The 14,683-nt window shown below is 41.7% G+C and overlaps 1 protein-coding gene and 1 long non-coding RNA gene across 4 annotated transcripts in view; both read left to right on the forward strand.

The window, feature by feature from the left end:
- The first annotated feature begins 1,146 nt into the window (after positions 1 to 1,146).
- On the forward strand, positions 1,147 to 4,789 carry LOC109522859 (uncharacterized). The gene is made up of 3 exons (XR_002169641.1): positions 1,147 to 1,340; positions 4,046 to 4,156; positions 4,333 to 4,789. It is a non-coding gene; the product is annotated as an uncharacterized LOC109522859 (long non-coding RNA).
- A 6,146-nt stretch (positions 4,790 to 10,935) lies between these two features.
- LOC109522865 (thyroid peroxidase-like) overlaps positions 10,936 to 14,683 on the forward strand; it is a 5,995-nt gene continuing 2,247 nt past the window's right edge. The window contains exons 1-5 of one of the 3 annotated variants that reach the window (XM_019881700.1): positions 10,936 to 11,147; positions 12,154 to 12,238; positions 12,353 to 12,513; positions 12,644 to 12,773; positions 13,822 to 13,951. In XM_019881700.1, the coding sequence (XP_019737259.1) occupies positions 11,057 to 11,147; positions 12,154 to 12,238; positions 12,353 to 12,513; positions 12,644 to 12,773; positions 13,822 to 13,951 (597 nt within the window). In that variant the 5' untranslated portion in view covers positions 10,936 to 11,056. The remainder of the gene's footprint in view (positions 11,148 to 12,153; positions 12,239 to 12,352; positions 12,514 to 12,643; positions 12,774 to 13,821; positions 13,952 to 14,683) is intronic. The other 2 variants (XM_019881705.1, XM_019881713.1) reach the window with 2 other exon arrangements.

Genomic DNA, 14,683 nt, shown 5'->3' on the forward strand with positions numbered 1-14,683 from the left:
ATAGATAGATAGATAGATAGATAGATAGATAGATAGATATATTTACACACACACACACACACACACACACACACACACACACACACACACATAGTATTTAAATGCTGAAAAAGTATCTTAAATGTCCCATCACTGCATTTAGTTTCAAGGTCCTATTTTATCCAGCTTTGATATTCTCAATTTTGATAACCCAATATCTATGTATGTATCAACTGTAGTTGTAGTTTTTTTTTAACTTCTTTGTTTCCCCTTTCATTTCTTTTAAATAATGAAATAAATAAATACAGAAATGTTTCCCTTAAGCGCTTGAATCTTAAAATTTTCCTTGCAAGCCACAACAAACAATTGGCAGTGCAGCAGTTCTTATCTCAAAAAAAATTTTTCAAGTGTGGTCTGTTGGAAGTGGAGGAACCACAGTGTGTTTGAAATGATTCGCGTTTTTTATTACTGCAGCATAAAGGCGTATGCATAATTTTAGTCCATCTGCGTCTTGTTACCAGAGGTGGTCATTCCATCAATGCTGACAGAAGGTCCGTCCATCCTTCAGTGACGGACTCTCGTTTTGCTGGCGAATGATGGGAACATTTAAAAAATGACAGCCTGTTAGCACTGACAGAAACAGGCTTTTGTTCATCACCAGAATCGTCACTATCGTCAGTCCCGACGGACTTTCTGAGTCTGTCGGTGACAGACTCCCGTTTCTCTGATGCCTGACAGCAACACACGCACCCTGTCTCGCGTGTGATTGTTCATGAGGCTTAATACACCGGAGTTCCTTTGTGCAGAGTGCGGCAGGATCTTCTTGTCCTCCAACAGAAAAGAAAATTAAATCAAATCAAAAGTTTGAACATCCCTGGTCAACCTCGTGACCTAACTAGTTGTATTGGCTACAAACTAAATATTGTTTTTCATTCTCCAAGCATGCTCCTTTAAGTCCATACGTATCTCACTGAACAGCAAAAGCTTCCTCGTGTTAGCTAACGTATCGAATGTTGTTTTGTTTTTTTGTTTTTGTTTTTTTCATCAGTGTTCGTTCAAGGTTGCAAACATTTGCTACGATGTTCACCAGCTATTTGCACGGTTTTAATGTTTGCTCGCAATTGTTCTTGTCGCCATCAAATTTTGAACATGGCCTACATGGAAAACATGAGTATCCTCTGTATGTCACGTAAATACTGTCCATCTCTATTTCTTTAGTATGATTTGCAAACATCAACGTGTTAATAAAAGTATTCTTTCCTCATCAGACGAAAAGCTACATGTGCAGCATCCATGGGAATACACTGTGCTTCACCATAGATTTTGACTCAGGCTTTGTATGTTTGGACAGATCCTCAAATGTAAGTTATGATTGATTTGATGATATGCTGGTACTGTCAGCGCTCATCACATGTGGTGAATACAGTGGAACCTTGAAGGTCCAACACAATCCACCCTGGGACATGATATGTTCAGATTCCAAAAGAAATATCCCAATTGCAAATGATGGAACAAGATGCTATCCATTTTAGGGGCTAATTGTTGCAATTAAACATTTAATAACTGTACAGGCAATGATTGAAATATGATTTAACAGCCATACAGGTGCAAAAATATGGTCACAAATTGTCAGCAAAATAATAAAACACTCCTTTAACAAATGGAAATAGTGTACAAAGGGTATAGAATCACCTGACATTCCTTGTTATTAAACCTGTCTCATGCTAGCTGCTAAAGCTAGTACAGTGAAATTCCTCGACAACGAAATCATGTTTGCAGCAAGAAATTTTTCACAACAGGGGGTTTTTCACTGTAGCAAATTTGATCTCAGACGTCAAACACACACACACACACACACACACACACACACACACACACACACACACACACAAACACACACACAAACATATGTGTACTCTTTATTTTTATTCCAATAGTGAATAAGTATGAGCATACATTTATTTGACACTTCACATAGTCAGTGTAGGAAGAAAAAAAAGGCAAAGAAATTGCGAAATTTACGATCAGCATTCACTTTCACTTAAATCAATTTCCGGGATAATGTCTTATTTTGCTTCCTCCGCCTTTCATTTTGATCACTTTTACCTTCTCTTCCAGCGTCAGAGCTCTTCTTGTCTTAGCTGCTTGACATCCAAAGGTCCGTTTTGTAGCCATTTTAGCAATGCAAAGTTATTGCTGCGTCTGAAACTAACAATAACAAATACTTCCTGGACTACTGCGCATGTGTAAACCAGTGTGGTGGTTGCTGTTGCTGTTTCCGAACAAAGCAGTAGAGGTCGTTGTTGGATTAGACTTCGTTCTAGTGAATCTCATCTCGAGGCAAGAGCAGAGAAAAAGATTTCCTATTACACAACAGGGTTTTTTTTTCGTTGCATGGGGGGCAGGAAAGTGGGAATAGTGTTAATGCATGAAGTTTTTTTCACACATGCGGGTATTTTCGCCCATGTAGGTTTCGTTGTCGAGGAGTTTCACTGTAGTCGATTCCAGTGCCTGGACTTTCCCTCTCTTCACTTGCCACAACTTCAGTCACTGCTCCTTCTGCTCACCCATCCTGGCCCATTGCCGCAGTTTTCCTGACTGGCACGGAAATGAAACACTCAGTCATTGCGCTGGGACACCCTGGCGTCTTACAGCTTCGAATGCGAGTCTATTTACTTCAGAACTTTGGCATATTGTTCTCAACACTTCTTGTTGAAGCTGTTCCTCCTTTGGAATCTGCACAGCAAAAAACAACAACGGAAAAGAAAGGCTGCCCATCCTTGAACACCAGCGAAACTGGAGTCTCGTGATGAGTAAAATGATTTGCTAACATCTAGCTTGAGGTCACACATGATGACACACATGACTGGACCTCATTGAGTTTTTGGAAGACTTTGGTGGCATCTGTCCCATATTATTGAAATTTGGTTGACTTGATGTTCAAATTTGGAGGTTCCGCTGTGTTTCCTGAAATGTGAAATGTTTTCTCATGCGATTGGCCATGTTGGATGACATTTCTATCAGGTTCAAAGTCACTGTTGCATTTTCATGTGGAGTCTGTGCTGTGACTCTGTGGGCATCCTTTAGACCAGCGGTCCCCAACCTTTTTTGCCCCACAGACCGGTTTAATGTCAGACAATCTTTTCAGGGACCAACCTTTAAGGTGTGACGGATAAATACAACAAAATAACATGATATGACCTGCGTGAACACTGTGATGTTTTCGAAACATAATAATAAACCAGAATCATGACACAAGGAATGTCCTATCTGGCCGCAACACTCTCTGGTCATTTAAACGTGCCTTCAAAATAAGATACGCCGCAAATTCAAAGTGCATGAAAAATACGACTCACCATCGCCGCATGTTATGCAGAGTGGGTTTGGAATCTCTAGTTGAGAGAAATCCGTATTTTTTTAAGTAGGACTCCTGATACTGTCTATTAAATGTAGCCTTCTTTTTCTTGAAAGGCTTAGGCTTCACTTCTGTCTCCTGGCTGGGCCTTCTCCCCTCCCCAAAGACGTTTGTTTTTGTACTCAGTTTGCAAGCTCCTGGGTTTCATTTTAGCAGTAACCTATCACATGATCGAGAAGCGCACATTGACCTCCATCAAGAGTGACACACTGTAGACGGCTATAACAGGATCCGGTGTTTTTCAAAATAACACATCTTTTAGATTCCGAAATGAATAAAACAGAAGTATGGTAAGTTATTTATCTTTCCGTGCGGCCCGGTACCATATAACCCACGGACGAATGCCGGTCTGCGGCCAGGGGGTGGGGACCACTGCTTGAGACCAGCCAAATGAAAATTGAAGTTTGTTGTCAAGAAGTCATACACATCCTAACAAAAGGCCCCTTTGTTGGTAATAAATGAATATATGTCCCATTATTGTGAATAAATTGTGCAGAATGCATTTGTTGATTGTATGGCAATGATTTATAGTTTGCCAAATTTCTAATTTGGATCTTGAGCGACACGGTTTGGGAATCCCTATTTTAACATGATCAAATTGACTAACACAGCCACCTGCTGTGTTTTATTAATTTTGTTGTTCTCTTACAGATGCTACTATGGCGATATAAATTCTCTCAGCTGAAAGGCTCCTCTGACGATGGGAAAAACAGGGTAAAACTTCTTTTCAAGAATGCTGAAAGCAATCAAATAGACACGAAGGTATGAACATGGTTTTCATGCAGAAAAAAACACATGCGTGGAGTGATAACATTTGAGCAGTAATATTTTGCAACTTGGAATCATCTAAAACAAAAGTGTTGGAAAAGTGCAGCTGGACCTCCGATGTTGTTTCATTTCCAAACTAATCTGTGTCTCTGTCCTTGACCTTTTTCCAGGAACTAGAGTTTGCTAATCTAATGGCGGTCCTCCACTGTATTCACTCTTTTATTGCTGCCAAAGTGGCCTCCATGGACCCTCTCTTTCCATGCAATCAAAGCTTGGGTGGAAATTACATGCACATATAAAAGGACATGGTTTGCACAATGTCAGGGGAAAAGAAAATGCAGTTTTCAAAATGTTTTGTTCACAATATGTGCTTCTGTCTCTTTATATGTTTCATATGTATAATGCACACAAATCTGACTGGATCTGCACCCATGATGCTTGGTTCAGTGCCATGTGTCGTACATCAACACCTTGACGCAAGAAAAAAGTAAAATTAAAATGAAATTGGCGACAAATGGACAAAATGAAAATCTCCAGTGAGAAACTGTTCTTTGTTGGCTTCATCGAAGTTCCATTTGTATGTTTGCTTCTTTTTTTTTTGTAATCGAATAAACCCATTACAGTTGACCCTGCTCGCACATGGCTGAAATGTGAATAGTTAAGTTTGATTGAGTGATTGATTGATCAATTGATTGATGGAGTGATACTTTTTTAATCCCTTTGGAGAAAATCAAGCATGAGTGGAGCAAGATGTACAAACGCCAATTCCGACGAAGTTGAGACCTTGTGTAAAACGTACATAAAAAATGTATACAATGATTTGCAAATCTTCTTCAAACGACTGCAGATTCAACACAACAAAGATATTTAATGTTCAAAGTGATGATTTTTTTTTTTTTCAAATACTGACTTATTCTAAATTTGATATCTGTAATATTTTCCCAAAAACCTGGCGCAGGCGAAAAATTCCCTTTCTGTCACATTTCTTTTGAACATAATTGTTGGGCAACTGCTTAGGAGGTGGGATTCTTTCCTATTCCCGTTTGATGTTCAACTTCAGTTGCTCAACAGTCTGGGGTCTCTGTTGTCATATTTGACATCTCATAATACATGACACATTCTCCATGGGAGACAGGTCTGGACTGCTGGCGCAGCAGTCGAGTACTCACACTCTTGATTTACGAAGCCATGTTTTTGTAACATGTGTGGACTGTGGCTTTGCAATTGTTTTTCTGAAATAAGCAAGGATGTCCTTACAAACGACATAGCTTGGATGGCAGCATGTGTTGTTCCAAAACCTGCGTGTACCGTTCAGCATTGATGGTGCTTTCACAGATGTGCAAGTTACCCTTGCCATAGGCCGCCATACCATCACAGATGCTGTTCTTTTAACTTTGCGCTGTTAACAATTCAGATGTTTGGTTTTTTTTTCCGCTTTGGGCCGGAGGACACAAAGTCCATGATTTCCCAACAAAGAATGTATATGAAATGTGAACTCGTCAGACCACAACACAATTTTCAACTTTGTGCCAGTTCATCTCAGATGAGCTCACGTCCAGAGAAGGTGGTGGCGTTTTTGGGTGCTGTCAGTGCTTTAAGTGGGCAAAAAAAAAGAAAAAAAAAGGTGCCGGTACTCTCTTGTTGCCAGGCAAATCATCAATATATATTGCATTATGCTACGCTCAGACCAAATGCGGGGTGGGGTGAGCGTTCCACCTCGTTTTACTCACTTTTGAATGTGGGAGTTTAACAGACCCTGCCGCACCGGAGAAGGGGAGGGGCATGATATTGCTAGATTGACAACTGCAGCATTTCAGCGGGTCGAGAAAAGAGAGCACCGCCGAGTACTTCCACATTTTTCCCGGGACTGCGGCCGAGCTCCTCTTTTTTGCCTGCTGCACCTTTCTTTTTTCTTTGAGGTACGTGTCCCTCAAGCCCTTCCACAATAAATGTTTGATCTTGGCAATCAAGTGGTGGCCGGCGGGGGTACTAAATACTTTGGTTCATACGAAACACCGTTGCTACCCTTGGTACAGTGCAAACAACTTAAGATAAGATAAGATAAGATATCCTTTATTTGTCCCACACTGGGGAAAACTTACTGTAAACAAGGAATTGCAATGTGAGAAAAATACTTCCTTTTTTTTTTTTTTTTTTAAACTTTGGCTAATAAGCAAATGTGCGGATTTTTGATGTGAGGCTCCATGTCCCATTGCTCCAAACATCGAATCCGCGCGAGTTACATTAAAAATGAATCGCACCACCAGAAACGCTCACCCCAGATTCGCTCTGAATGAACCATGAGAGACACTGGCACCTTCATTATTATCCTAGAAGCAAATATTGCAGACTCTACATTTTGCCTTTGTATTGTCAATAAAGTTTAGATGTGTCCAGATATTTTCCCCCTGTCCCTTATTTTCCCAACTATTCCTTGTGTGCTAGTGTTGTCTCTCCTTGATCCGTTTCTTTCTGTTCTCGCTCCCTCCTCAGTGTGCTGTAACTGCCACCACTTTGGCTCCATGTAGTCAGAGACAGATTGACAATCATACGCAGGCTCTTTGAAGTGAATGATGAGAAGCCGGCTCTCGTCGTTCACTTCAAAGAGACGCCTCGCAGAGCTGTTTCATTCATGACCGACACGTCACTACGTGAGACTGCCTCACAAGGGACAGGCATGCATCACAAAAGCACAAGAGAGAAATAGAAGAAGAGAGGCTCTTGAGGACTCATGTAAAGTCCCAATACACCGTAAAAAGTCCCGGTCTGCTCAAGGGTAAAATTGAGAACTGCTGGTACCCTGTACTGGCCCACGTAAAGCACTGGGTGCTGTTGATACGGTATATGGCTTTTGCTTTCCCTGGTCGAGTTTTAACTTACATTTGTAGAGGTAGGGATGAACCGTGTTAACAGACAACGGTTTGTGTGGTGTTTCTCAGCCTACGTGGAATAATCCTTGATACATACTTTATACATAATACAGTGCTGCCTGAAGGATCGAGGATCACAGGCATTCACCGCTGGTTTTTGGTCTGAGAATTGTTTGATGACAATATGAGCCATAGATCATCCACGCATCCATTTTTCGATCCGCTTTATCCTCACAAGGGTCTCGGGGGGTGCTGGAGTCTATCCAAGCCGTCTTCGGGCAGTAGGCGAGGGACACCCTGAACCGGTTGCCAGCCAATCGCAGGGCTCACAGAGACAAACAACCATCCGCGCTCACACTCACACCTAGGGACAATTTAGAGTGTTCAATCAGCCTGGAATGCATGTTTTTGGAATGTGGGAGGAAACCGGAGTACCCGGAAAAAAACCCACGCAGGTCCGGCCGGGGAGAACATGCAAACTCCACACAGGGAGGCCGGAGCCAGAATCGGACCCCGCACCTCTGCACTGCGGGGTCGACGCGCTAACCATTTGACTGCCTCCTGAAAAGATCTTTCTCCTCAAATTTGTTCAGTTAGTTGCTGTATTTTTAGCACATTCTAGCCTGGCCTTCTCATTCTTGTTGCGATTGAGTGGCTTGCATGTTCAAGAGTGTGACCTGTACTAGTATGTTCATGACCTTCACTCCTGCCCCGTGGAGGTTGTTGCTCATTAACAATTAACATTTTTTAACATTAACAATTTTTTTGATTTTTTTTTTTTTTGACAGATCTCAACATGTTTCTTTTGTCAATTGCTGTTTCCTACGGTCAAACCGTTCAACCTGTGTTACTTCATATTCCAGTTGTCTCTTTATTTTTCAGGACATTTCGAATCATCGTATTAGAAATGGACCAAATTTGTGAATCGACTCATTGGCTCTCCATCTTCCAAGTATTAAAATTGCTGTTTTTTCCACCTCTCTGGATTACACAAAGTAGTATGAACAGGTCAGATCAAAATCTCAAAGTGAGTATATTTGAATATACTATCGTTATTTAGGGCGGCCCGGTGTTCGAGAGGTTAGCACGTCAACCTCAAAATGCAGAGGTACCAGGTTCGATTCCAGCTGCGGCTTCCTGCGTGGAGTTTACATGTTTTCCCCGTGCCTGCCTGGGTTTTCTCCGGGTACTCCGGTTTCTTCCCACATTCCAAAAACATGCATGGCAGTCTGATTGAACACTCAAAGTTGTACCTAGGTGTGAGTGTGAGCGCAGATGGTAGATGGTTGTTGGTTGTTTGTCTCTGTGTGCCCTGCGATTGACTGGCGACCGTTTCGGGGTATCCCCCACCTACTTCCTGAAGACGGCTGGGATAGGCTCCAGCACCCGCTGCGACCCTTGTGAGGACAAAGCGGGGAAAATAGATGGATGGATCTTTTCAGAGTTAAGATGGAAAAAGTTTGGCTGAAGAAAATATCTGCTCATGATCCCAAACCCGGCGTACGAGCGTAGCTGTGACACACTTGCTCAACAAACAAGAAGTTGCAACCTTTGTGGATCGTGAGATGAATGACTGACATCAACAAAGGCAGAAGTGATCATGTCATGGCTTGGATTTGCTTGGCTTGTTCTTCTGAAGTGGGTTCATAAATCTTCTCTTGGTACTCATACACAATAGCATGAAAATTCATTGAGAATACAAAAGTTGATGAATTAAGATAAGATAAGATAAGATATCCTTTATTTGTCCCACACTGGGGAAATTTACAGCCTTCAGCAGCAAGATTGTGGGTAGAAAGAAGAGAAAAGAAAACACAGTTCAATTAAGTGCAATATAAATACAAATATGGATAAGGTCAATAAGTTCAATTAAGTGCAATATAAATACAATAGTCACAGTACTATTCACATTCACATTTGTTGTCATATCATTTAAATAATTTTATGATTTATTTATTTATTCATTTTTTATTCAGCAGCCTGACAGCAGTCGGTAGGAACGAGCGGCGGTATCTCTCCGTCTTGCAACGCGGGTGTAACAGTCTCTGACTGAAGGAGCTACCGAGTGCTGTCAGGGCGGGGTGGGGGGGGTGGGGGGGACTGTCCAACATAGCTTTTAGCTTAGCTAGCATCCTGCTGTTGCCCACCTCCTCCAGAGTGTCGACGGAGCAGCCCAGGACAGAACTAGCCTTCCTGACTAGTCGCTCCAATCTCTTCCTGTCCCGGGCCGAGATGCTGCCTGACCAGCAGACAATGCCATAATGGATGGCCGAGGCCACCATTGCTCACAGGCTTGATTCAGCTGTTAGAAGCAAATGATTGACAGTGAAATATTCGGTCAAATTGACTTTAAATCTAATCAAATAGGTAGAATTTAAATAACTGTTACAATAAGTAGCTGTCCATAACAAATGACATCATCTATATTGGGTGTCACTGAAATGTTAATCTTTCTTAATTCATTTTTGGATTCCAATTCTTTTTTTTTTTTTTTTCTTTGCGCGTCAGACTAAGACATTTTAGTCTGGTCTCAATGTTCCACTTCTATGGACTGGAGTGCAAATAACTTTTTGTTCCCTCTGGTGGGGTTTCACCTCAAAAAGAAAAAGTAAGAAGTCATTTAACCATCCCACTGAATAAACAGCTCGCTGCAGACACAAATGGCTTCTCGAAGTTGCATCAGCGCGGAATCAAAGTTGAATTTCAAGTACAATGCTCAAGAGTCAGCAGGCCATGACACTCACAGTTGTCTCCAGTGGAGTGTGATAAGACATATCCAAGGCCATTTCAAGGGCTTGTGTTTACGCGCATAGAAAGCCATGTACACAACTCACTGAACATTTGAAAGCAGCACGTCACGTCTTAAACCATACATGTGCTCATGTCTGAGAATGGATGTCTGCAATTGAACCAGAGAAAGCCCAGCATATTCTCATAAGACAAACCTCTTCAGGTCCACGTACGTGTCCTTAAATAACACGAACTGATTTTAGACAGATTTACCCTGTGGACAAAAATGCCCGGGCGGCCTGGCGGTCCAGTGGTTAGCACGTCGACCTCACAGTGCAGAGGTCGTGGGTTAGATCCCGGCTCCGGCCTCCCTGTGTAGAGTTTGCATGTTCTCCTCGGGCCTGTGTGGGTTTTCTCCGGGTACTCCGGTTTCCTCCCACATTCCAAAACACATTTATGGTCGCTTAATTGAACACTCTAAATTGTACCTAAGTGTGATTGTGAGTGTGAATGGTTGTTGGTCTATGTGCCCTGCGATTGGCTGGCAACTGATTCAGGGTGTCCCCCGCCTACTGCCTGAAGACGGCTGGGATAGGCTCCAGTACCCTTGTGAGGATAAAATGGATGCATTGATGAACAACCAATTTACAGCAGGGCACATTAAAATCATTTTAAAACATAACGGACTGATTATATAATGCCTCGGAAAAACAAAACAAAAACAAGTGACAGTATTTCCCAAAACTCTTGAGTAACTTATTTTTCAAATCAGTGATGAAAACAATGCAGAAATGTTCTCTTTTAAATGATTGAACAACCGAAGTAAACCGAAGCAGGCCATTTGATGTATGTTTGAAATGCGATGCAATGCATAAATCACTTGGACAAAGTTTCCCTTATTAGATGCTCTCACAACATGTCTGACCCATTTTGATGTATTTGCGTCTTATCAGATTAAAGAGAGCATAGTGATAGAACTGTCTGAAACCGGCATCCCATTTCTTGTTCAGTGGTCTCTGTTGTTGTTGCTGACTTCCAGAAGCTAACAAATCTACAATATCAGGGGAAAAAACCCCAAACTTTTTTTTTTCTTTTTTGTTTTGTGACAACGCCCACCCTGCCAACCAAAGACAAGATTGAATCTCAGAGTCACTCTAGTGTGGGATGGTTTATTTAAGCGCTAGGCCACTGATTCAGGCACATGTAATAGGCTGCTCATGAAGAACACATGCCAAGCTGAAGTGTACAGGTAAAAAGTGCAAAAGGTTTTACTGTTGACTTTAGCCCACACAGAATGGCTTGTTATGCAATGTTATATTTCGGCATGGTCGTCTTCTGCAGTTTTTCTACAATTATGTCAACAGATGAGGTCAACTTCCTCAACGGTAAGTACACACACTCACACGCACACACACACACACACACACACACTCACACACACACACACACACCACCCATTTCAGTATCCTTTATTCATTCGAATGAATTCGGAAATAAAAGCTATAGGGGAAATGCCGATGACTCTCAGAGACAGTAAAATATTAGCGACTGCACATTTTAGGTTGATTTCTTGTATTTATCTGTCAGCAACACCACTTTTTTGTTTTTAGGAATGGACGCAAATTGAGAAAAAGTACACACCCATGATAAATACTGCGTTTGTGACGTTAAGTAGTTCCTGGTGTAGTGGTTCTTAACCTAGGTGCGATGGAATCCAAGGGGTTCGGTGAATCAGTCTCGGGTTTGACAAAGCCTCTGTCATGGAGGTTAAGAAACACCCGACTCAACATGTCAATTAGTTATGACATGCCCGCTTGGCCATCTGGCTGGTTCATTTTGTGCACAATTAAAAAACTTATACTTTGTACTTACCGGTATAGTAATTGTGTTTACTTTTTTCTGTTTTTAAGAAATGCATTTTTTAATGTTTTGAATTTGTAAAATTTTTCACAAATGAAGGGTTCGGTGAATGTGCATATGAACTGGTTGGGTTCAGTACCTTCAACAAGGTTAAGAACCCCTTGTCCTGGAGGCTTTGCTTTGTAACAATATTTTTTGAGGGGTTGGCGGGGGGGGGGGTGCAGACACATTTGAATTAAACGATGTTTTACACCTCCTGACAGACACCTTCTCATTGAATGCTTTTTGCTTCCATTTTCTCTTTTGCTGTATGATGAACCCGATACGAGTAATTGCCATCACCAAATTAATAATGAGAAGTATATATTTAGTTGGTTTGTTAGATAAATTCTACTTTACATTTTATCGGTCAGATGCTGTTCTCTTATGTTTATAAATTGAGCTGAATCAGCTTTCGCTGTGCAAAGATTTTCGCTGACAGAGACTATGCACTCGTTCAAATCAAATCATGTGTTGTTATCTACCTTACAGCTACATCCATTCAAAAATTGATTATGTCATCATATGAAGAAAGTCGTCAAATGCTTGATGAAAAATCCTTTCAAACCATACAAAGGTAACAACAAGCAAAGTGAATCCTATCGTCTGTCACCGTTTCGGTGGAAAAATGCCTGCCCAAAAGGAGCCACATTCTGTAGAACTTTGGTTTTCTTTTCATTTGTGTGCATAGACGAAGTTCACGCGTGTCCTCCGTGCATGGCTTTTCATTTCGTCGACAAACTGAGACAGAGACCCTTGAGATAGGACATGCTGCTGAGGTTTTCCAATTAACTCTGCAAGGCCTTCAAAAAAAACTGAAGCAGCGGTACAAAAGGGATATCACAGCAACAGGTAAGATCATATTTTAATTGTAAAAAAAAAAAAAAACACGTGAGGCAAGACGATTAATCTTTTAACTTCCTCTCAGTCAAGCGTTATTTTTCTTTCCGATGCGCTGATGAAATGCTCTTTTTTTTCAAAGATTTGCTTTCATGGGAGCACGTGGAGCTGATCGCAGAGCTGTCAGGATGTCCACCTCCAGGGCATCCGGCTACTTCCCAGTGTAGTTACCTCAGCAAGTATCGTTCCATAAACGGCATGTGCAACAACAGGTACTGTCGTTAAGTGACGTCAATGCGTTGATGCACACAAATCTTCATCCAACCATCCATTTTCTGATCCGCTTATCCTCACAAGCATGCGGGGCATTCTGGAGCCTATCCCAGCTGTCTTCAGGCAGTAGGCGGGAGACACCCTGAACTGGTTGCCAGCCAATCGCAGGTCACACATAGACAAACAACCATCGGCTCTCACATTCACACCTCTGGAAAATTTTGTGTTCCATTAAACTGCAATGCATGTTTTTGGAATGTGGGAGGAAACCAGAGTACCCGGAGAAAACCCACGCAGGTACAAGGAGAACATGCAAACTCCACACAGGAAGGGTGGAGCCAGAATTGAACCCTGCACCCCTGCACTGTGAGGCTGACGCAAATGAGTCGACTACCAGACCGCGCACACAAATCTCAAAAAGTGGAAAAAAAAACAACTACATTGAGGGTCCATCTAAAATGTGGTGGGCTATATGCCACCAAATACAATATGGATCCACAAGTTGAACAATGTGCTCACTCTGTGCGGGCAATGCAACAGTAAGCCAAAACAAGTCTGATTGCATCATATATGTAAAATAACATCTTGATTGTTTGTCATTGCTTGTGTATTCTTATGACACGTGACCTTAAGTGCCAACTCCACCAATGCCTTATGTGCGCTGTTCTTTGTTCACCATTTTACATTAAAGGACTACAAGGCACACATGGCATTCAAATAAGGGAGTAACAAAAGGAGGCAGTTGCATCACTGGCCCCTCTCAAACAACCAGGCTCAGTAAGCATTTATTTCGATCCACTTGTTGAGTCTGGTCCTTCTTCGTGACATAAAATGTCGCCAAAAGGTGAACAGAAAGCCAACCACACCCAGAGTTAATCTTTGGTGTAACCAAACTTTTGTGTGATTTTTCACTGTGTCAAATGATGCCATCCATGATGGTGGTGTCGGACTAAATTGAGAGGCATTTCAATTCAGCGGCATTTAACTATTGAGGTTTCAATGTTGTTCATCAAATGTCAGTCTTCATGTTTGTTTTTTTTTTGCCAGGAACAATCATCTCTGGGGAGCAGCCAACATCCCTTTAAAAAGGTGGCTTCCACCTCAATATGAAGATGGAGTACGACAACCCAAAGGTTGGAACGCAGGAAGGCTCTATAATGGATTTGAACTTCCCAAGGTAATCCGCAAATACTTTATATATACATATATAGAGAGAGAGATATAGAGATATATAGATATATATACCGTATATATAGATATAGATATATAGATAGATAGATATATCTATATCTATCTATCTATCTATCTATCTATCTATCTATCTATCTATCTATCTATCTATATATACAGTGAAACTCCTCTAGAACGAAACCTGCATGGGCGAAAATACCCCCTTATGTGAAAAAAATCTTCATGCATTAACACAATTCCCATTCTCCTGCCCCCCATACGACGAAAAACCCCCTGTTGCGTTATACGAAATCATTTTGTCTGCTCCAGCCTCGCGAAGACATTCACTACAACGAAGTCTTATCCAACAGCGACCTCTACTGCTTCGTTCGAAAAAAGGCAACAGCAACCACCACACTGGTTTACATAGTGAACGATGTTTATTTCGGTCACAGCTGCGAGTTTCCTGGGCTCAACATACTCATAGCTGCTCTGCTATTGGCTTACCGAGCATCATCCTGGCCTCCGATTGGCCAAGAGGCCACATAGACCTCACTGTCTATGTGTGTAGATACTGAAGCTAGATCCGTAGCATCCGATTAGCTGCTCAGAGTAAATTGCTTATGGCTCGACGGACATTTACTTTACTTTTTATCATGCTAAAAACACCCACGGGACGCTTTGTAGTCCTCGATGGCCATAGTTAGCTCTCGAAGGCTAAAAACCTTACGCTAACTGG

This window comes from Hippocampus comes, unplaced genomic scaffold (genome assembly GCF_001891065.2).
Source record: "Hippocampus comes isolate QL1 unplaced genomic scaffold, H_comes_QL1_v1.1 scaffold520, whole genome shotgun sequence".
NCBI classification, from domain to species: Eukaryota; Metazoa; Chordata; class Actinopteri; order Syngnathiformes; family Syngnathidae; genus Hippocampus; species Hippocampus comes.